We start from the raw sequence: 24,682 nt of genomic DNA on the forward strand, positions 1-24,682 counted from the left end.
ACATGCCCCCCCCCAGCCTGTTCACATGCCCCCCCCCCAGCCTGTTCACATGCCCCCCCCCCAGCCTGTTCACATGCCCCCCCCCCCAGCCTGTTCACATGCCCCCCCCCCCAGCCTGTTCACATGCCCCCCCCCCAGCCTGTTCACATGCCCCCCCCCCAGCCTGTTCACATGCCCCCCCCCCCAGCCTGTTCACATGCCCCCCCCCCCAGCCTGTTCACATGCCCCCCCCCCCCAGCCTGTTCACATGCCCCCCCCCCCAGCCTGTTCACATGCCCCCCCCCCAGCCTGTTCACATGCCCCCCCCCCAGCCTGTTCACATGCCCCCCCCCCAGCCTGTTCACATGCCCCCCCCCCAGCCTGTTCACATGCCCCCCCCCCCCAGCCTGTTCATATGCCCCCCCCATCCAGCCTGTTCACATGCCCCCCCATCCAGCCTGTTCACATGCCCCCCCATCCAGCCTGTTCACATGCCCCCCATCCAGCCTGTTCACATGCCCCCCCATCCAGCCTGTTCACATGCCCCCCCATCCAGCCTGTTCACATGCCCCCCCATCCAGCCTGTTCACATGCCCCCCCCATCCAGCCTGTTCACATGCCCCCCCCATCCAGCCTGTTCACATGCCCCCCCCATCCAGCCTGTTCACATGCCCCCCCCATCCAGCCTGTTCACATGCCCCCCCCATCCAGCCTGTTCACATGCCCCCCCCCATCCAGCCTGTTCACATGCCCCCCCATCCAGCCTGTTCACATGCCCCCCCATCCAGCCTGTTCACATGCCCCCCCATCCAGCCTGTTCACATGCCCCCCCATCCAGCCTGTTCACATGCCCCCCCATCCAGCCTGTTCACATGCCCCCCCATCCAGCCTGTTCACATGCCCCCCCATCCAGCCTGTTCACATGCCCCCCCATCCAGCCTGTTCACATGCCCCCCCATCCAGCCTGTTCACATGCCCCCCCATCCAGCCTGTTCACATGCCCCCCCATCCAGCCTGTTCACATGCCCCCCCATCCAGCCTGTTCACATGCCCCCCCATCCAGCCTGTTCACATGCCCCCCCATCCAGCCTGTTCACATGCCCCCCCATCCAGCCTGTTCACATGCCCCCCCATCCAGCCTGTTCACATGCCCCCCCATCCAGCCTGTTCACATGCCCCCCCATCCAGCCTGTTCACATGCCCCCCCATCCAGCCTGTTCACATGCCCCCCCATCCAGCCTGTTCACATGCCCCCCCCATCCAGCCTGTTCACATGCCCCCCCCCCATCCAGCCTGTTCACATGCCCCCCCCATCCAGCCTGTTCACATGCCCCCCCCATCCAGCCTGTTCACATGCCCCCCCCCATCCAGCCTGTTCACATGCCCCCCCCCATCCAGCCTGTTCACATGCCCCCCCCCATCCAGCCTGTTCACATGCCCCCCCCATCCAGCCTGTTCACATGCCCCCCCCATCCAGCCTGTTCACATGCCCCCCCCCCATCCAGCCTGTTCACATGCCCCCCCCATCCAGCCTGTTCACATGCCCCCCCCCATCCAGCCTGTTCACATGCCCCCCCCCCATCCAGCCTGTTCACATACCCCCCCCCCATCCAGCCTGTTCACATACCCCCCCCCATCCAGCCTGTTCACATACCCCCCCCCCCCATCCAGCCTGTTCACATACCCCCCCCCCCATCCAGCCTGTTCACATACCCCCCCCATCCTGCCTGCTCATATACTCCCATCGTGCTCATATACCATCCTGGTATATGGCCTGTATCCTATAGCACAGAGAAAAAAAATAAACGTTTATACTCACCTTTTCCTCACTCCCTGCAGCACCGATCACATCTTCCTCTCTGGCACGCTGATCTGTGTGTGTGGAGCCGTTCCCCTGCAGCACGCGATGTCTTCCTGTCTGTGCCAATCAGCTGACCAGCTCGGCACAGATCAGCTGACCGGCACAGACAGGAAGTCATCGCGTGCAGCAGGGGGGCGGCTCCACACACGGGGACGGGTGAGTGTACTGATTCACTGCACCCCGCGCTGGTAATGACGCGCGGGGAGCAGTGAATACAGCCGCACATGATCACTCCAGGCTGTAATTGCCAGGGGTGATCATGCTGGCTCTTTACTATGCGCACGTCCCCGCTCATCCTTCCGCCCACCTGTCAGTGCCGGCTTCAGCGCTGAGAGATGGGCGGGAGGATGGGCGTGCATATGTAATGAGCGGGCCCACGTGGTCACGAGCAGGCGCTGCTGCTGCCTGCTCGTGCCCCCGATGACCCGCAGCACCCTCATTCCCAGCCGCAGCCCTATAGTCAGACCATAAGACGCACCCCCAACTTTCCCCCAACATTTGGGGGAAAAAAAGTGCGTCTTATGGTCCGAAAAATACGGTATAGTATTATTATTATCACAACTGCATATTCGGATAGCATCGTGGAGATGGGAATACCCCTTAAGGCCAAGTTCACATTTACCTGTACTCTACACTGAGCGCTTACATCAAGGCTTCTGTATATATCTTTGTGAAACATGACTAAGATCAAACTCTTTTGTGATGGTGTCTGTCTATTTAGAGGCTCACAAAAGTCTGGTTGACGTGTGTATAGTTATATATATATTTATAACAGATGGAGGCAGCACTGTTGCATAGATGGTGTCCTTTAATGGTCCATTAGTGTGACAGCAACGTTTCAATTCACCTGGAACCTTGAGTAAGGTTCCAGGTGAACCGAAACATTAATGCCAAGCTAATGGGCCATTAAAGGACACTATCTTTGCAACAGTGCTGTCTCCATCTGATTGCATTGCATAGCTGTATTGGAAATGTGTCCTTGGGAGGCTTGTCACTGACAACAACGTGGAAGCCAAAGTGCTTCACCATTTCCGGTGACCACCTCTTGAAACTCATCAAGAGAATGCCAAGAGTGTGCAAAGCAGTAATCAAAGCAAAAGGCGGCTACTTTGAAGAACCTAGAATATAAGACATATTTTCAGTTGTTTCACACTTTAAGTATTTCATTCCACATGTGTTAATTCATAGTTTTGATGCCTTCAATGTGAATCTACAATTTTCAGAGTCATGAAAATAAAGAAAACTCTTTGAATGAGAAGGTGTGTCCAAACTTTTGTTGTGTGTGTATACGTTTTGCTTAAAGTGAACCTGTCATAGTTACATAGTTACATAGTTACTTAGGTTGAAAAAAGCCCTCGGTCCATCTAGTTCAACCTTCCTCCACCAGTTCTACATTTAGTCACTAAGTCATTTATAACCAACAATGTTTTGTGTAGTGAGGAAATCATCCAGCCCTTTTTTAAAAGCGGTTATAGTATCTGCCATTACTACCTCTTGTGGTCGGCATTCCACAGTCTGACTGCTCTAACTGTAAAGAACCCTTTCATGTCCCAAAACACTTAGGCTATGTGCCCACAGGCGCTCGTACCTGCGGATGTATCCGCTGGTACGAGCGCATGTCTCCCGCAGCTGCCCGCCGGTGTTCGCAGCTATTTTTAGCTGCGAGATTACAGCGGAATAGCTGCGGGAAACATGCAAAGATTCATGTGGCTTACCTGCGGACGTCCCGGCCTCTTATCTCAATAGCGGAGGGCCGGGACATCCGCAGGTAATTCCGCATGAATAATTGACATGCAATTATACATGCAGATGCCTACATCCGCAGCATGGTCGGCAGCCGCACTTTCCGCAGCGTGGACACAGCACTCCCCATGTCCCCTAGGATAACATGGGGCGTGACTGTACATGCTAAAACCTGCGGATTTATCTGGAAAATCCAGAAAAATCTACAGGTTTTCCGCGGCAAAATCCGCAGAAACAAGGTCCCGTGGGCACATAGCCTTAACTTTCAGATAAAGGGTTAATCTGCAGGTTAATAGTGTTCTAAAGCTGCCACACTACCGAGCGGAAGTCAACTTTTATTCCCAGCAGCCTCCGGCTTTCAGCCATAGAGGTGCGGCTGGCGTGCTTTCAGTCACTGCTCAGTATATTGTATTACCACACCCTACCACTGACTGACAGCTGGTTCTGTTCTGATAAACTGCAGAGGCGGCTGTCAGTCAGTGCCGGGGATAGATGCACTGAACTGAGCAGTGACTAGAGCTGCTCCTCCCTCTGACTGAAAGCCGGAGGCTGTTGGGCAGAATAAAGTTTCTTTCCTCTGGCAGTGGGGCTCTCAGTGCAGCAACTGTCAGCTTTACAACACTCCCATATCTGCAGGTTAATGATGTTCAGGTTCCCTATATCTAAACTGTACCCCATCTTCAAGGTGGGGCTCAGGAGTTACTGATCATAGAAATATACGGTAATACCTTTTTCTTTATCATACCGTCCTGTTGGGCTGATTTCTATAACGTGATGGCTTCACGTTGTGGACATGGCGTTTTTCTTCTCATTGTAAATCTGTAGTTGTGAGCCGGCGGTCCGCCCAAGAATGTTCCCACCACTAATGTAATCTTATAAAAATGCTCCACAATTAGAAGGAGAGATCCAGGGTATTTACAACCTGATCTTCTAAAGGAACGTCTTCCTCCATCAGTGACGGCAGCTTCTCAGCGAATGCTTCTGCCTAAGACAATGGGCTTCTGATTGAAATTGTTCCTGACGACATCGCTGTATTTCCCTCCTATTGCAGAGAAGAGTTTAATTTGACCTAAATTTTCTATTCAGCTTTTTTTTGGGGAAAAGAAAACTGTCAGTGATAAGATTCTGAAGAACATTGTGTTATAAGTCACTTATAGACGGCTCGAAGCCTGAAAAGCATCTGATTCTTTTTTTTTTTTTTTTTTTTTGTACAAGTCGATATAGAATATATTTTGCATTCTGGGGTTTATTTTCTATAAGTAATGTCTGTCATTGAGAGTCCTGTCCACTATATTGGTAATGCAAACACGTAAACTTACATGGCAACTAAGGCTGGGCTACAAAGGGCTGCTAAGTCTTTTGCTTTACCCAGAAAGAAACGAGGTAGGGTGATGAAACTTTACACTTATTCCATTCACTCTCCACTGATGACAACACACTTCTTACATCGGTATTCCAAGTTCTGTAAGCCTAGCAAAAAGAAGGATTTCGGTTGTGCCTCAAACCAGGCATCCGTAGCAGCCATGATATCAGAAATGGTGTGACATTTGGTACCCTTGAGATGTTTTGTCAGGTTTTGAAACAGATAATAGTTGGAGGAAGCTACAGTGCTGGCCAAAGTATTGGCACCCCTGCAATTCTGTCAGATAATTCTCTGTTTCTTGTTGAAAATGATTGCAATCACAAATTCTTTGGTATTATTATCTTCATTTATTTTTCTTGCAATGAAAAAACACAAAAAAGAATGAAACAAAAATCAAATCATTGATCATTTCACACAAAACTCCAAAAAATGGGCCAGACAAAAGTATTGGCACCCTTAGCCTAATACTTGGTTGCACAACCTTTAGCCAAAATAACTGCGAACAACCGCTTCCGGTAACCATCAATGAGTTTCTTACAATGCTCTGCTGGAATTTTAGACCATTCTTCTTTGTCAAACTGCTCCAGGTCCCTGAGATTTGAAGGGGGCCTTTTCCAAACTGCCATTTTGAGATCTCTCCACAGGTGTTCTATGGGATTCAGGTCTGGACTCATTGCTGGCCACTTTAGTAGTCTCCAGTGCTTTCTATCAAACAATTTTCTAGTGCTTTTTGAAGTGTGTTTTTGGTAATTGTTCTGCTGGAAGACCCATGACCTCTGAGGGAGACCTAGCTTTCTCACACTACACTACTCACTACACTTTCCTACTAATTATGCTGCAAAATTTGTTGGTAGTCTTCAGACTTCATAATGCCATGCACACAGTTATGCAGTCCAGTGCCAGAGGCAGCAAAGCAACCCCAAAACATCAGGGAACCTCTGCCATGTTTGACTGTAGGGACAGTGTTCTTTTCTTTGAATGCCTCTTTTTTTTTCCTGTAAACTCTGTTGATGGCTTTTCCCAAAAAGCTCTACTTTTTGTACTACTCTGTACTACTCTACAGGTCTACATCTGACCAGAGAACATTCTTCCAAAACGTTTTAGGCTTTCTCAGGTAAGTTTTGGCAAACTCCAGCCTGGCTTTTTTATGTCTCTGGGTAAGAAGTGGGGTCTTCCTGGGTATCCTACCATACAGTCCCTTTTCATTCAGACGCCGACGGATAGTATGGGTTGACACTGTTGTACCCTCGGACTGCAGGGCCGCTTGAACTTGTTTGGATGTTAGTCGAGGTTCTTTATCCACCATCCGCACAATCTTGCGTTGAAATCTCTCGTCAATTTTTCTTTTCCTTCCACATCTAGGGAGGTTAGTCACAGTGCCATGGGCTTTACACTTCTTGATGACACTGCGCACCGTAGACAAAGGAACTTTCAGGTCTTTGGAGATGGACTTGTAGCCTTGAGATTGCTCACGCTTCCTCACAATTTGGATTCTCAAGTCCTCAGACAGTTCTTTGGTCTTCTTTCTTTTCTCCATGCTCAATGTGGTACACACAAGGACACAGGACAGAGGCTGAGTCAACTTTAATCCATGTCAACTGGCTGCAAGTGGGATTTAGTTATTGCCAACACCTGTTAGGTGCCACAGGTAAGTTACAGGTGCTGTTAATTACAGAAGCATCACATGATTTTTCAAACAGTGCCAATACTTTTTTCCCACCCCCTTTTTATGTTTGGTGTGGAATTATATCCAGTTTGGCTTTATGACAAATTTTTTATTTTTTTTTTCATTGAAGACAAATTAAATGAAGATATAATACCAAAGAATTTGTGATTGCAATAATTTTCAAGAAGATACTGAGTATCCAGAATTGCAGTGGTGCCAATACTTTTGGCCAGCACTGTAGATCTGGTGAATAAGATAGGTGGTCAACCAGCTGGAAGCCCAGCTCTGTCAGTTTTGCAGTGGTAGCTTGTGCAGTGTGAGTGGAGGCGTTGTCTTGCAGGAACAAGATTCCTTTGGACAGCTTGCCACACCTTTTGACCTTCAGAGCTGCCTTCAATTGGTCAAAAAGTTCAATGTAATACCTTGCATTGATGGTAGAACCCTTTTGAAGGTAGTCCACTAGCAGCACGCCCTCCTTATCCCAGAACACAGACGCCATGGCTGATTTTTGCACCCTGAACTTCTTTAGACGAGGAGAACCACTGTGCCTCCACTGTTTTGACTGCTCCTTGTTTTCAGTGTCATACAAACAAATCCAGGTCTCATCCATAGTGACCAGTCAATCCAGGAAGTTCTTATCAGTCCAGAAATGCTGAAAAATGGACCTGGAAGTTGTAACTCGCATGCTTCTCTGATCTGTTGTCAAACATTTTGGGACCCACCTTGCAGATCTCTTCCTCATGTCCAAATGTTCATGGATAATGACACAAACACGTTCACGGGAAATCCCCATGATGTCTGCTATTGCTTTAGTTGAAATTCGTCGATTTCTCTGGTATGAGGTTGTGCTCAGCATCGACTATCTCCGGAACAACAACCACTCTCGGTCGTCCAGGACGTTCCTCATCATTGGTGCTGAAATAGCCCGTTTTTAAATTTGGCAACACATTTCTTAACTGTGGAATATGAAGGGCATTGATCCCCCAATGTCTGTGACATATCACCATGAATATCCTTCGTGGACTTTCCTTGCAGAAACAAGAATTTTATCCCTCCTCTGCTCTCAGTTGCTGTGAATATCACATTAGACACCGGCAATTTGTTTCCCCGCATGCATAGATCACTGTTGCCATAAGCAACAAACACAACATTTTGAAAATCTATATTAGACATACAAGGCTTTCATGTGATGTAGCATGCTTTACTATAGAAGCAAAAAAAGATCACAAAGCCAAAGACTTATCAGCAGCCCCTCGTAGATGTGTTCCTTTTTGGAACCTGGGGATAAGACCAGATAATTGAATGTTACAAAAGGGTAAACCTGCTTTATTTTGGTTGTATGCATGTGACTCCGTTGAATAGTTTCTGAATGTGTTGCTGCTATTGAAAACCCAAACTCGCCATATGACGTTTTATGACTTGAGTGTGTCCTAGCCTAACTCTTTATCCTTTTTTCTCAAGGCTGCAGATTCTAACCCATAGATTTTGGTTAACTTTACTTTTCTCTTCCAATTCTAATTATGGTGGAAGAGAAAACTAGTGATCCTACACCACATCTCGAATTTCCCGTACTACAAAAAATCCCTCATTATTTTTGTTTTAGTGTGAAAATAATCCAACAGTTCCACCTTAACAATTGCAAAGAACTTTTTTTGGCAACTATAAAACTGTAAATGTTCTAAAATTCTTTTGCTATCTCCTTGTAGAAGAAAAAAAACAAGCCGTTCAACCCACCCACCAGACGGAACTGGGAGAGCAACTACTTTGGCAAACCCTTGCATGAACTTGTGAGCCCAGAGAAGCCTATTCCCGTGTTTGTGAAGAAATGTGTGGACTTCATTGAGGAGTCAGGTAAGGGGTTATTAGTATTGCTGAATTGGCGTCTGTAATCCGAGGAGGTGCTATGTGATGGCGGATAGTGTTCATTAATTCCCTAACTGTGAGAAGATATCTCACGGAAAAAGGCAACATTACCAATACTGTAGAATTTGAAAGAAGGAAACCATGACATTGAAGGGCAACATCTGGAGGGATGAGTAGTCAATGTTTTGCCTGCCTTGGACTTTGTACTATTTACTGTCTTGATTATGAAACTGGAAAGATTTGTGTTGCTTGCACCACCGTATCAAAAGGGGACAACAATTGCGTAAGAGACCTTTGGAAATGTGAGTGCTTCTTGTATTTGAGTGCCGTCTCTTTTATAGTGACACATGATCAGGATAGTTCAGCTACTAAAGTAGCCAAATGTTCTGATAGACCAAGGGCAAGCAGAAATATATAATGGAACTTGTTTGGGACAAGATCCTAAAAATACTGTTAAGCTCTCCTGAATTGAGCACCACCACTGCTTCCAGACAGAGTCTGCAATCCCTGTTCTTGGGATCAGTGAGGGTCCCAGTGGTCCGGTACTCACAGATCTGCTGTGAACACTGAGCTTGGCCGCCTTTCCACTTTCCAGTTCTTCACACAGCCTATGCGTGTATCCATAAGTGAGCCCAACAGTCAATGGCAAGACAACCTCTTTTTGGTGTGTTCCTATTTTAGAGACAAGTCCTCAACATAAATCAATATCAGATCTATAGGGGTCAGACACCCAGCACACCTATTGATGATCTGTTCTCTATGCTGGTGGTGGACAGAGGTTAGCATTTGCATGGCTAAACAGCACGGTTCTGTAAACTATGTAGTCGCTGCTGTATGTACTACAGATCCACATCTCTTTATTCATCCTGATAGATCACCAATGTAAAAATAATGAAAAATCCCTTTAAAAACATAGTTCAGTCTTCGGTGCGTGTATTACATATATTGGTTGTCTTAGTAAAATGAATGGTGTAGTTGGTGGGCTGATCTCTGCCCATCGAGCGCCAGTCCACTGTATAAAACCTGACCAGTGCTTATTTATTTGCCTGTTTTCACTGAATGGTGAAAAGTGATGAGAACAGAATGTTGGGGTTCTGTCCCCATACAACATCTTTTTGTTGGCAGCCCATTCTTTAGCTTCCCTTGGGCATGTGCTGCCGGAAATGTTTTTATTTTTTTTCCTGCATAAAAGATCTACCGTAATCGCCTAACAAACAAGAATTTTGCTTGTTTTTTGGGTGATCACTTGCCTATTTACATGGGATAAGTAGAGGTATGTATCGATTAGCTAAATTCCACCTCCATTCTTTAAGGGTGTGTTACACGCTGTGATATCGGTATCGATATCGCTAGCGAGCGTACCCGCCTCCGTCGTTTGTGTATCACGGGCAAATCGCTGCCCGTGGCGCACAATATCGTTAGGAGCCGTCACACGGACTTACCTGCCTAGCGACGTCGCTGTTGCCGGCGAACCGCCTCCTTTCTAAGGGGGCGGTTCATGTGGCGTCACAGCGGCGTCGCTAAGCCCAATAGAAGCGGAGAGGCGGAGATGAGCGGGACGTAACCTCCCGCCCACCTCCTTCCTTCCGCATTGCCGGAGGACGCAGGTAAGCTGTAGTTCGTCGTTCCCGCGGTGTCACACGTGTGCTGCCTCATGAACGATGAACAACCTGAGTGGTCAACAATCAACGATTTTTTAAAAAGGAACGACCCGTCAACGATGAACGATGAGGTGAATATTTTCCATCGTTAACGGTCGTTCCTTGCTGTCGAACGCAACAACGTCGTTAACGATGCCACACGTGCGTCACGGAATCCGTGACCCTGGCGATATATTGTTAGATACATTGCTGCGTGTGACGGGGCCTTTAGTCCGCTGCACCGGCTCACCATGCCTTACGTCAGACTCCCACCGTCTGATCTGTCACATGGGAGGGGATTGGGCTCTACGGTGGTGACTCTTAAGTACAGTATGCCTTCACCTTCTATTCAGACTCCATTCCAGCTTCTCCCATAGTGAGGAAGGTGTTAAGAAGTTGTTGGTTCTATGTGAAGAGTGTGGTAGGCAACACAAGCTGTGTGATTTCTGGCCAGCCACACGCCGCCGCTCCAAACAAGCAGGAAGAGGAGCAGATGCTGTCACAATCTCCCACTTACATAAACACAAGGATTAATTGTAGCACACATTCCCTGGCTATGCTTTGGCCTGATGCTAATAAATACGGCTTGGAGGATGCTGCTAAATGCCTCTTAATGTAATGAATTATACGTAGTTAGTTAGTTATTTTATCCACGGCAGGATGGTGGTTTCGTCTTTTATTTTTAATAGAATACATTATAGTACTGATACAGTGTTGGTTATTATTGCACTGACCTGTAATTCTCAAAACCAGACTCTTCTGTTGCTTTGGTCACACTACTGACCTGACTTAAATGAATATTGAACCTAAATAAAATGAGAAAACCTTGCCCATAGTAATTGTCATAAAGTATGATTGTACACTACACATGGAATTAGAGGGGTTGTCACCTTTTCAGTCTCTTGTCACCCCAGCGCTGCTACTCCGATGGACTCTACAGCTTGCCACTGATAACTCTCTTCAGGCAGGTTGATGTCCTTCATGAGTTGTAGTGGTTATCCTACTTGTTTCAAGGGGGCACACAGTTCGAATAGGGGACGCTTGTAAATTCTGATACTGGTGGCGCCCATACACCTTAAACTTATTAGCCCTATCTCTCCATACTCCTCACACACAAATCTCCAATTCTATCTTGTCAGAAAGTACAGTACAGATTTCCACTGATCGGATTTCCAGTCCGTGTTGTATGTCTTTCAGCTTGCAGTCCTCATTAGTGGCTTTTTTGCTGCAGTTTCATCATAAGGTTTTCTTCCCACAATCTCCTTTCAACATCAACTGTGCAGATGTTTCTGCTACTTGATCTCTGTGTATCATGTATGAAAACTTATCTGAGGTGCTAATAACTTGCATTTTCTCAGGCTGATAACTCTGATGAACTTATCCTCTGCAGCAGAGATTCTTGGTCTTCCTTTTCCTGGGGCTGTTCTCATGAGAGCCAGTTTCATAGTAATTGATTTTCATGACTACATTTGAGGATACCTACAAGTTGACACGTTTTGACTCACAGCGAGTCTTATTTGTTGCGCTATATATAGTGTCTGGTAAGAAAGATAGCATAATATTGCTATCTAGAAGTGAGCGAAAAATATAAAAATTTCAAACTTAAAGTACTGACAGAATGGTCTTGGAAATCCATTAAATAAATGTAGATCCAGGTTCATAAAGTGATAGATGAAATATATAGAACCATGATCAAGAGCAGGGCTGGGCAAAGTGCTGCCCATGGGCCACATCAGGTCCTCTGGCGGTTTCAGTCCAGCCCACGGACCACAAGACTGCTGAAGGGCTAAAAACAGTGGGCCACACCGTGCCCTGTCAGCATGAGGCACAGCAGACACGTAGGCATCACATCATCGCGTTTGCTGTGTGGAGCGTCAGTGCATCGGAGGAGAGTGCTGGGGGAATAGGATTGAGGTATGTGGTGGTTGTTCTTATGTTGGCTCCCAACATGGACAAATGCATAGTCCTTTAACCTGACTAACCAGGGTGTAAACGTCCTGAGTGTGGGCGCCTGAATGACTATCAATGCAGTATGTCCCTAAGCCTAAAATGCGTTCTTGTGTATTATGGAGCAGGAGGTAAATCCTGGCACAGCTAGGTGTCTGTATACATTATGTAGTGAGAGACAAGGTGTAATCTTTAGAGGCAGCTGATTGTGCTGTGCGAGTGGAGTGGTGGTCGATACCTGCCAGCCTATTCATTGTTATGGCAGTGCTTAAGACTAGCGAGCACTGCACTTGGCTATCTCCGGCAGCCCCATTAAGAATAAATGAAACCGCAGTGCACATGTTCGTACTCTGCTTCAGTCACACTGTTCTCGGGATCGGTCGTAGTGCTAGCAGTCAGATCCCCAGCGATCAGGAAGTTATCCTCTATCCTGTAGATAGGGGATTTCTTCCAAACTGGAGAATGACCCTTGTCCACTACTTAAGCCCCCGTCACATTTAACGACTTTCCAGCGATCCCGACAACGATACGACCTGATAAGGATCGCTGGTAAGTTGCTACGTGGTCGCTGGTGAGATGTCAAACAGTCAGATATTCCCAACGATACACCGACCGTAGCGACCTGTATAACGATCTCGGTGGTCGTTGGGACCCTGAGCTCTGAGTCGTCAACTAGGTCGTTGGTAAGGCGTCTCTCACACCGATGCATCCTGCCCAGCAGGACCTCGACGATCAAAAATGGTCCAGGCCATTCCGACAAGACCAGCGTTCTCACAGCAGGGGCTGGTCGCTGCTATGTGTCAAACGTAGCGAGATCGTTGTTGCGTCACAGAATCTGTGACTCAGCAGAGATCTTGCTAGCAATCTCGCTATGTGTGAAGGTACCTTAAGACAACCCCTTCTCACTCCCCTTGTTTGCCCCCGTAAATATAAATAAGCCTATACTCTCCTCCGGTGCAGCCGCAGTTCCAGTAATATCTGAAGTCGCGTTCCCGGGGCTCAATTCACATTGTTAGGACATTGCTGATTTTGATCTGACTTTCGGATCAATATCAAACATGTCTCCATGGTTTTGCATGGATCACTCTGTCCAAGGAAACAATCTGATGATCATTGGTACGAGCGCGATCTGTGTTAAAAAACAGATAGGACTTGTATATGTAACTGGTGTATGAGACCCCTTCTTAATGAGCCCTATAGTGTCATCTGCTGTCACTTTTTATGCTTTCCCATAACCAATTGTTCCTCTTATAAACAGAAGCCTTTGTGTTTGTTGAGAAGACAGGATGCTTATCGTGTTTGTTTCCCCATAATCCTGAAGCACACTGTGTAATTGATGGCTTAAAGTCAAATGCAGATTGTTTGTGGCAGAGGATAATTAGCTGCCACGGCTGCTAATCTGACTCTACACGTGCGCTCGTAGCTCTAAATGTTTCTTTAATAGAGCGAGTCAGCGTACAGGCTGTACCCAAGCCCCCAGTCACACTTGTGCCCCCAATAATGGGCAAGCCTCAAAATTGTCATCATTGAGGAACGCTTATTAAATTCTAAGATAACTTCATCCCAAATGTCTAGATAAGATGTTTCTGGAGAGTTTTGATGTGTGCGTATTCCAAGTCCTTGTTTGGAGTTTTTATTTTGTCTCTATTTTCTCACTACACTTTATGGTAAAGTTGAAGGTATCATTCAAGTGTTTTGCTTGGTTGCCGTTGCCAGAAAAGACAAGTTATTCATTTAGAGGATTTTTCATTAATCTGCCCCAGTGTTTAGGCATTCACATAGGACTAATATCTGCCAAACCTGCCGATATCCATAGATTCAGCCTGCAGGCTAATGTTTATCAGAGGAATGAAGACCGCGGCTTGTGCCATGTCAGATTGCTGATTGCATTGTCTCCCGGAGTTACCATGTCTCTTGGAGAACAAGGTAGAGCTCGGCCAAGCGAGCCTGCTGTGTATGGGAGAGCTGCTGCTGGCCAAGCCACTGTTGAGCCAACTAATGTGAGTAATGTAATAGACATTTGAGAATTGTGCCAATCACGTGGGTAATAATGGCTGCCTCACAGAACTCCTCCTAGGTGAGGGTGATGTAAAGACTTTCAGCAGTCCAGTATTTGGGTCTGAGGGCTCGTCTTATGCCTCACAGAACTCCTCCTAGGTGAGGGTGATGTAAAGACTTTCAGCAGTCGAGTATTTGGGTCTGAGGGCTCGTCTTATGCCTCTCAGAACTCCTCCTATGTGAGGATGTAGAGGCTTGCAGCGCTTCCAGTATTTGGGGCTGAGGACTCGTCTTGTACCTCACAACCCTTCACAGAACTCCTCCTATGTGAGGATGATGTAGAGGCTTTCAGCAGTCGAGTATTTGGGGCTGAGGGCTCGTGTTATGCCTCACAGAACTCCTCCTATGTGAGGATGATGTAGAGGCTTTCAGCAGTCCAGTATTTGGGGCTGAGGGCTCGTGTTATGCCTCACAGAATTCCTCCTATGTGAGGATGATGTAAAGGCTTTCAGCAGTCCAGTATTAGGGGCTGAGGGCTCGTCTTGTGCCTCACAGAACTCCTCCTAGGTGAGGATGATGTAGAGGCTTTCAGCAGTCCAGTATTTGGGGCTGAGGGCTCGTCTTGTGCCTCACAGAACTCCTCCTAGGTGAGGATGATGTAGAGGCTTTCAGCAGTCCAGTATTTGGGGCTGAGGGCTCGTCTTGTGCCTCACAGAACTCCTCCTAGGTGAGGATGATGTAGAGGCTTTCAGCAGTCCAGTATTTGGGCTGAGGGCTCGTCTTGTGCCTCACAGAATTCTTCCTAGGTGAGGATGATGTAGAGGCTTTCAGCAGTCCAGTATTTGGGGCTGAGGGCTCGTCTTATGCCTCACAGAACTCCTGTGTGAGGATGATGTAAAGGCTTTCACCAGTCCAGTATTTGGGCTGAGGGCTCGTCTTGTGCCTCTTAGACCCTGCCATGTGCGCTGTCCTCCAGCCAATACTTCCCATGTTTCTGTAGCTTCCTCCTATCCTTCTCAGTTATTAATCAGAGCCCTATTTTGTTTGACTTCTGCTTCTTTATTTTATTTATTTATTTTTTTAGTAATCGGTAATTCTGTAGTTGGAGGGAGGGTGACGGCACGGAGATCTTAAATGTTCCATTAACGTTTATGGACATCTCTGCTTTGTAGCTCGGGGTTAACATTTTCGGCAGAGCTTAGAGATGGCTGGTTTAATATAACATGCTTCCATTGTTTCACTGCCCCAGGAATCAAATTCAAGTTGTGTCTTGCTTTCTTAAAGCATGTAGAAAATGTATGTCATTTCATCAAACATTTCGCCTGCAACTTCAAAAGTTACCGTATATTTGCATTGATAGGTTTTTCTAGTAACCGCAAGATCCAAGGCTTATTTATTTATTATTTTTTGTAACAGACTAATGGATATTGCTGCCATCATAAATGGGTATTCCAAAAATTGAAAGTTATTCTATATTCATTGGATGGAAGATAACTTATCAATCTTTGGGGGTCTGAGACAATCTGCAAACTACTAGGAATACTGGGAATTTACAGTGCCTTGCGAAAGTATTTGGCCCACTTGAATTTTTCAACCTTTTCCCACTTTTCAGGCTTCAAACATAGATAAAAATGTTAATGTTCTGGTGAAGAATCAACAACAAGTGGGACACAATTGTGAAGTTGAACGAAATTAATTGCTTAGTTTAAACTTTTTTAAAAAAATAAATAACTGAAAATTTCGGCGTGCAATATTATTCATCCCCTTTACTTTCAATGCAGCAAACTCACTCCAGAAGTTCATTGAGGATCTCTGAATTATCCAATGTTGTCCTAAATTACTGATGATGATAAATATAATCCCCTGTGTGTAATAAAGTCTCCGTATAAATGCACCTGCTCTGTGTTAGTCTCAGTGTTCTGTTTAAAGCACAGAGAGCATCATCAAGACCAAGGAACACAACAGGAAGGTCCGTGATACTGTTGTGCAGAAGTTTAAAGCCGGATTTGGTTACAAAAAGATTTCCAAAACTTGAAACATCCCAAGAAGCACTGTGCAAGCAATCATATTGAAATGGAAGGAGTATCATACCACTGCAAATCTACCAAGACCTGACCGACCATCCAAACTTTCATCTCAAACAAGAAGACTGATCAGAGGTGCAGCCAAGAGGCCCATGATCACTCTGGATGAACTGCAGAGATCTACAGCTGAGGTGGGAGAGTCTGTCCATAGGACAACAATCAGCCGTACACTGCACAAATCTGGTCTTTATGGCAAGTGGCAAGAAGAAAGTAATTTCTCAAAGATATCCATAAAAAGTGTAATTTAAAGTTTGCCACAAGCCACCTGGGAGACACACCAAACATGTGGAAGAAGGTGCTCTTGTCAGATGAAACCAAAAGCGAACTTTTTGAACACAATGGCAAACAATATGTTTGGCGTAAAAACAACACAGCTAATCACCCCGAACACCCCATCCCCACTGTCAAACATGGTGGTAGCAGCATCATGGTTTGGGCCTGCTTTTCTTCAGCAGGGACAGGGAAGATGGTTAAAATTGATGGGAAGATGGATGGAGCCAAATACAGGACCATTCTTGAAGAAAACCTGTTGGAGTCTGCAAAAGACATGAGAATGGGATGGAGATTTTTCTTTTCAACAAGACAATGATCCCAAACATAAAGCAAAATCTACAATGGAATGGTCCACAAATAAAAGTATCCAGGTGTTAGAATGGCCAAGTCACAGTCCAGACCTGAACCCAATCAAGAATCTGTGGAAAGAGCTGAAAACTGCTGCTCACAAACGCTCTCCATCCAACCTGACTCAGCTCCAGCTGTTCACAAAGGAAGAATGGGCGAGAATTTCAGTCTCTCGATGTGCAAAACTGATAGACACATACCCCAAGCGACTGCAGCTGTAATCGCAGCAAAAGGTGGCGCTACAAAGTATTAACTTACAGGGGACGAATAATATTGCATGCCCCAATTTTCAGTTTAATATTTTTTTATATAAGTTTAAAATAAGCAATAAATATCAATCATCTTCACAATTGTGTCCCACTTGTTGTTGATTGTTCATCAGAACATTAACATTTTTATCTTTATGTTTGAAGCCTGAAATGTGGGAAAAGGTTGAAAAATTCAAGGGGGGTGAATACTTTCGCAAGGCACTGTAAATGGTTGCTACTTTTTGCATGGTCAGATTCTGATAGCTGGTGCACTAAGTTGTTAAATAGCAAATTAAACCCTCAGAAAATCACTCCAGAATCCAAGCTGCTCATTTCTGTTATTGAACTTGTAGTCCACTGCCTTTTGTCTCTTCTAAGCCCTCTGTCATACATATATAACAGACAGGCTGGCAAGTGAAAAAAAGAAGGCTCCAGCACCTGTAGTGCTGGAGCCTTCCAGTACCTATAGTGCTGGAAACTTCTTTCTCTTTGTGCAGTTTTTCTAGCTTTATGGGCTATAAGATTTTTAAAACCTCATTCATGTGTTTGTATGGTAACTTGTTGCAGATGCCAAATGCAGCTGAATTTTTCAATTTTTGTAGCCGTTTTTGCTACGGTTAGGCTGCTTTCACACATCCGGTTTTAGCAGAGCCGGCCAATCCGGCTCTAAAACCTATGCAACGGATGCGGCGACAAAACCGCATCCTTTGCATAAGTTTTTTTTACATGCGGTCCGTCTGGTTTTTGCCGCTTGCGTCAGGCCACTGAGTATGCGCAGTGTAAAAAACGTATGCGGCGGCCGGATGCGGTTTTTGCCGCAGGACGCCACATGCGGCGTCCATAGGCATGCAGTGCAAATTGCGCCGCATCGGCTGGATGCGGCGCAATGCGGGTTTTTTTGCTGGACAAAAGCACATGCCAGGCAACGTTCCATCCGGCCGCCGCATCGGCTAAATCTGCTGCATGCGGCAAAAACCGGACGGAACGCAAGCCCATGCGGCACAGTGCGGCACTAATGTAAGTCTATGCAGGAAAAACCGCAACCGGCGGCAAAAAAAAAAAACGGTTGCGTTTTTCCTGCAGAGGATAAGCAAGAGGACAAGAGTCAAAAGTGCCAAAAAGTGAAAATACAATTTTATTGGTACAATCATAGATGTGCAATCAGCAAAAAAGGAGAAGTAAAAACAAGGGATGTGAGTGAACATAAACAGGACCGCTGGATAGATAATGTTTGGAGATGACTAATCTGGTAGATCAAAAAAAAAAGCAGGGGAAATGTCAGAGCAGATATTACTGGGATAGTATATAAAGTGCATATGGAAAGGTACATGTAAATAACCTGCTCAGACACCCTAAATGCATAAGACAAATATGTAGTCAAATTGCTTGAATAAATGCATGCAATAAAGTGGCCAGTGCATCAAAAAAGTGGCCAGTGTATAGTCTAAAGTACATGATCCTGAATATGCAAAGAAAAAGGCTCCCCCATAACCCACCAACGTACGTTTCGCCACTAAGAGCCTGTGCTCTAGTTCGGCTTCCTCAGGGAGGGAGAAGGCAGCGCAGTATTGTGCCGCAGGGCAAAAACTGGATGTGTGAAAGCAGCCTTAACCACAACTTGAACTGCAAAAATATATATTTTAATGCATTTACAAAAAAACTTGCTTAAAAAATACACTTTTAAGTGTCTAAAATGACTTTGAACACATTACAAGTAATATAATATAGTTGGGATGAACGGTTTATTGAAGGGGTAATGGAATGATGAAGGTTTAGTAGCCACATGTCTCCTAGCTCCGTACCCTAAATGTCAGCAATTACAAGTGCTGTGGGTGGCACAGTAAGGAGGCAGAGGCAAGTGCTAATTGCCTTCCATTAGCCTGCCTCATTATCTCTGCATGCTCATTAGCTGCCTTTGTGCTTGGGGCAGTGACGTTGACAACTCTGGTTATGGGATGTTTGGAATGGCTGTGTTTTACGGCATTAGTATTTTTTATGTTGGGCTTATGGGCACAGAACAAGGCATGCAGCCCCAACCTTTTTTCTGAACATTTTTTGGGGTATCTTATAAGAATGAACTGTAACCTTGTCTGTTTGTTACTGTAGGTTGTAGAACCTAAGTGAGCAATATTTATAAGCAAGGCAACTTGTTCAGCTCCATCGTCCCGTATTTTGATATGGATCCCCGGGGTCCAATTAGTTCAGTACATTTGTCCAACAGAGAAAAAAACTGTTTCCTTTTCTAAGTGCATGTGCTATGGCGGCCTCTGCCTCCCAGCAATGTACAGCATTAAGTAACACTGCACTATGTTTAGACATTTTATTTTTGTGTTCTACCTTGTACTGTTATCCAAAATAACAGTGAAGAATAATGAAATAATAAAATCTTTTATTATTCATCCATTACATGCAAAATAAGCTCAAACAGGGAGGATACAAGCAAATCACATAGCCGACAATGGCAGGTTTGCATCTCCTGACACCTCTACAGGCCCCAGCAGGCACAAAACGGCTGTTGCCTGCTATGTGATTTGCTTGTACGTGATGAGTGCCGCCATATTCGCTGCTGTTATTTTGGATTTTCGGGCCACTGCATATGGCTGATCACCTTTGCTTACAACAGAACTTTGCAAGGATGGTCTGTAACTTTTCATCCACTCCTTGAGTGGACGGTTCTTTTTCATCATTGTTCTGCCAGCACTATATGTGTTGAAACTCCGTTTTCCTCACTACAGTACAAGTGCGCGTTGCATCTGCCATTGTTCAAGGGGATCTGTCAGCTGGTTTTTGCTATATAATCTGAGAGCAGCATAATAATGGGCAAGAAAGCCCGATATCACAGGTGTCAGCATAATAATGGGCAAGAAAGCCCGATATCACAGGTGTCAGCATAATAATGGTCAAGAAAGCCCGATATCACAGGTGTCAGCATAATAATGGTCAAGAAAGCCCGATATCACAGGTGCCAGCATAATAATGGGCAAGAAAGCCCGATATCACAGGTGTCAGCATAATAATGGGCAAGAAAGCCCGATATCACAGGTGTCAGCATAATAATGGTCAAGAAAGCCCGATATCACAGGTGCCAGCATAATAATGGGCAAGAAAGCCCGATATCACAGGTGCCAGCATAATAATGGTCAAGAAAGCCCGATATCACAGGTGTCAGCATAATCCCGATATCACAGTACTGGGCTGCTTTATGTAGTTTTAATAGATTCCCTGTTTTGTCTGACGTAAATGTAGCAGATCTAAGATTTCTGAGCTGTGTATAACCCCGCCCACACCCCTGACAGACAGGTTTCAAGCTGCCAATCAGTGGTTGGGGCAGGGTTATACAGCTTAGCCTGACTGCTTTGCACATCAGATGTAGTCCTTTAGTGATAATATCCTGCTGATAAAACACTGATTGTATTGAAACTACAATACACAGCTTAATAAGTGACAAATCACTGGAAAATGGTTATTGGGCCCTACATTATGCTGCTCTCAGATTAAACAGCAAAAACCTGCTGACAGACTCCTCATAATTTGCTCTTGAGACAAAACCCCAGGGCCACTAGCCACAAGATTTCCTACTAGTGGTTGATTGGGTTGTCTGAGTCAAGGTTAGTAGTCCTGTCTGTATGAATGTCCGGGAAAGAGGAAGTTCCCCACTCCTTTTTCTTCCCAAAAAAATGGATTTCGCTCTGGTACTGAACAGATGGCATTTTCATCGGACAGTCAATAGCTTCTATAGACTACAAAACAAGAAACAAAACCTGATATTTCAACCATTTTTACCTATCACAACCTATTTTTGTCTATTTTCTCAGTGTTTTGGTTCAAAATGTGTAGTTTTGTTTCTCCGGCCCCCATGCAGGCCAATGCATCTCCATGGTAACAGACTACAAACTCGGCGTAGTCTGATTTTGCACGCAAATGTTACTATTCTCTTCCTTTTTGCTTAGTTGATGGACCCCCAGGGTTGGATCATCCAGATTTTGTTGTCTGTTACCATTTAGGTGCTTGGACATTTTTATTCCAGACCAACACATAATAGTTGCTTTTTTTCATTATCTATTTTTTGGAGATGTTGAGAGATATAAACCATTGATTGCAATGGAATCGTTAGCCCAGTTACCGAGAATCCGAGCCCTGGAAGTGTAATGTGTCCATTCCTGCACAGATTGTGACCCTATGAATAAAGCAGCAGTCCAGTCAGTGTACCATTATAATGTGACTCCTGCTATATTCGCTTCTTTCCTGCAAACCAGTTGTACGCTTTACCAAAACTGTACGGATGGAGTTACTACCAGTGGAACTTTTAATCTTTCAATTACCATTACTGATCTCTCCCATTACTGTGCTTTTTCAGATCATTTAATCTTGTGGTATAGTTTCTGTGGAGGTGGATGTATGTCAGACCCATGTAGAACCACGTACCATATTTTTCGATTATAAGATGCACTTTTCCTCCCAAAAATTTGCGTCTTATAATCTGACTGTAGCATACCAGGGTGGTGGAGAGGGGTCGCAAAGGGCCAGGGGGCTGCGATGGTTGTGCAGGGGCTGCGGTGGCTGTGTGGTGTCTGCAGCCGCTGTGCGGGGTCTCCGGTGGCGGCTGGGGCTGCTGTGCGGTGTCTGCAGCGGCTGGACTGGCGCTGCGGGTCGGGCGGTGAGGACTTCAAATAATGTCGCCTGGAGTCAGATGGAGCGCTCTACTCGAGCTCTCGACTCAAGCTCTTATCTGCGCAAGCGACGCCTTTGGCCCATTGATCTCCCTCCAGCGGACTTCAGGAAAATGGCGTTCGGAGGTGGCGCTTGCGCAGATGAGATCTCTGCTTGTCATTGAGCCTAGAGCTCAATATGCGCTGACTCCGGGCGCCATTGTTTTGAAGCCCTCACCGCGCGTCACCACCACCGCGTGCTCTGCCCCAGCCTTCGTCGCATCCCTACCACTACCACCGCGTGCTCTGCTCCAGCCTTCGTCGCATCCCCATCCCCATCAGCACCACCATGTGCTCTGCCCCAGCCTTCGTCGCATCCCCATCACCACCACCATGTGCTCTGCCCCAGCCTTCGTCGCATCCCCATCACCACCACCATGTGCTCTGCCCCAGCCTTCGTCGCATCCCCACCACCACCACCATGTGCTCTGCCCCAGCCTTCGTCGCATCCCCACCACCACCACCATGTGCTCTGCCCCAGCCTTCGTCGCATCCCCACCACCACCATGTGCTCTGCCCAAGCCTTCGTCGCATCCCCACCACCACCATGTGCTCTGCCCCAGCCTTCGTCGCATCCCCACCACAACCATGTGCTCTGCCCCAGCCTTCGTCGCATCCCCACCACCACCCACATGCTCTGCCCCAGCCTTCGTCGCATCCCTACCACCATGTGCTCTGCCCCAGCCTTCATCGCATCCCCCCCCATTTTTATTATTCCCACCCCCCATTTTTTTGCTCTGAATTTGGGGTGCGTCTTATAATCTGTTGCGTCTTTTGAAACGAAAAATCCAGTATATTGCTGCACCAATGCAAATCATCCTCTGGATAACATAGCTTCCTGACCACTACCGTCATGAGGTTGTCAGTGGGCCTAAAACGCCAAATCCTGGCTCCAATTTTTCTCCCTCATTTCACTATTTTCCAATTCCCATTCTTTCTCATGAACTGTTCTCATTGAACTTGTTTTTGGCCCTAAAAGTGCTTAAAAATGTTTCAAAGTTTTTGCACAACGTTTAACTTTTAGATGTTGTTACGCAAGAGCCACAAACCTTTTGATAAGCGGGACTGAGCGCGGTCCACAAACTGCAAAAGTGGTGTAAATTAGGCCAGAAATGTCTTTAGTCTAGGACTGAAGTCCATTCTTTATGGCGGTGCCTGGCTGCTGCAAAATGCGCAGAATCCATTAGGAGGCGTACCTCCCACCAATCATTGTTGTTTAGTGTATGGGGAAATGAAGGGGAAACTCTGTTAATATAGGAGGATCACAAAATATTCCTCTTTCAGTTCTGCTTGCTCATTTAGAGGACGTGTTTTCCTGTTCACCACGTCTGCTACCAAAATAGCAAATGCAGGGAGGCAGCCATTGGCTTTATCGGGAGCTTTTCTCGGTTCCTCTTCGCTCCTTATCTGGCGTTTCCACTTCCTTGAGTAGAGTCATATTTAGGTCAGAATGTATCCGAATCGTGCAGCAGTGCAGAGCCCACACTCTAATGTGACCGTATTGGACAATGTCTCACAAATCTATTCACTAGATAAGAATCTGTTCCTTTTTTTGGCCGGGCACTGCGCTCGTCTTAAAGCCGCAGTAGCATTAGAGTGAACCCGCTATTCTGCTGTTCATGTGAAGGTTTCCGAAAAGCCAGCACAAATCTGTGTTCACTTAACCGGCCATCTGCTCCGAAAAGGAAGTTCTGGAAGTGATCCCCAGTGGATCAGCACAACGCCGACTAGTAAAACTGCTGCTCGTCATCTAGTCCTACACCGGAAATAACTGTGTGATGATATATAATAACCCCGCCATGTGTACAGCCTGCCTCTATCAGATTGGGGCATATGTTTCCCACTATGGATCTTTTGTCCTAATCCAAAAACTACTCCGTATTCCCCAGAAAACTTCATAAGTATGTATTTTAAAAGGAGTTCTCTAAATGGACACGGACAACCACTTTGCACAGCAAATTTAAAGATGACTAAGCACCAGGATTTTCCTATATAAACTAAAGCCAGTGCTATACTGACATTATCATACTGATTCTATACATACCTTTTAGTTGTGACATCAGATGTATAGTTTCTGAAATACAGGCACGTAAAGATGGTGAAATGCACTGTTATTTGATTGATAGATGCAACGGAATATCTAATGGGTGGGTCAGGTTTTGCTAGTTATTCCTGCTTCCCTGGCCTTCCTCCCCCTGGCCTTCCTCCCCCTGGCCTTCCTCCCCCTGGCCTTCCTCCCCCTGGCCTTCCTCCCCCTGGCCTTCCTCCCCCTGGCCTTCCTCCCCCTGGCCTTCCTCCCCCTGGCCTTCCTCCCCCTGGCCTTCCTCCCCCTGGCCTTCCTCCCCCTGGCCTTCCTCCCCCTGTCATAACAGAGACTTCTTTTTTTTTTCCTCTATTAGATATTCTGTAGCTGCTATCAGTCAAATAACAGTGCATTGCACAAGCTTTCCTTGCCTATATTTCAGAAAGTATACCTCCGATCTCACAACTACAGGTATGTATAGAATCAGGATGATAATGCCAGTATAGCACTGGCTTTAAGATATATAGGAAAATCTTGTTGGCTGGTCCTCTTTAAGCATCTGCTGGCTAAAGATGAAAAAGAAATTAGTGATCCCAATGTAAGCGTAGACAAAACATTGTACTCCTCATTAGCCAATTCATCTTTTCTTTGACCTTTTGATACAACCGCATTAGAAAACCAGACAATATACTGTAGTTTTCTGCGCTATGTTCTGGAACTGCGCCGTCTTCTGATAGCGGCCACAGCCCGGTACTGCACATCCGCCTACTACTCAGATCAATAGGAGGGGTGTGCAGTATGTGGCCGCTATCAGAAAGCAGGGCAGCTCCGGATCTGAGCTTTTCTGGCCACCGCCGGCACCGAGAGCAGCAGGGGTGTCGAACCCTGGCTGATCAGACATTGATCCCCCTGCACCACCCTATTGGCTGGAAGTGAG

At 46.2% G+C, this 24,682-nt stretch overlaps 1 protein-coding gene across 1 annotated transcript in view; it reads left to right on the top strand.

Annotated features, from left to right (window-relative positions):
• ARHGAP5 (Rho GTPase activating protein 5) overlaps positions 1–24,682 on the top strand; it is a 100,938-nt gene that overhangs the window by 58,806 nt on the left and 17,450 nt on the right. Inside the window, exon 3 of the mRNA XM_075330640.1 lies at positions 8,319–8,463. Within this exon, the coding sequence (XP_075186755.1) occupies positions 8,319–8,463 (145 nt within the window). The remainder of the gene's footprint in view (positions 1–8,318; positions 8,464–24,682) is intronic.

The sequence above is a fragment of the Anomaloglossus baeobatrachus genome, chromosome 12, assembly GCF_048569485.1.
Source record: "Anomaloglossus baeobatrachus isolate aAnoBae1 chromosome 12, aAnoBae1.hap1, whole genome shotgun sequence".
NCBI lineage: Eukaryota > Metazoa > Chordata > Amphibia > Anura > Aromobatidae > Anomaloglossus > Anomaloglossus baeobatrachus.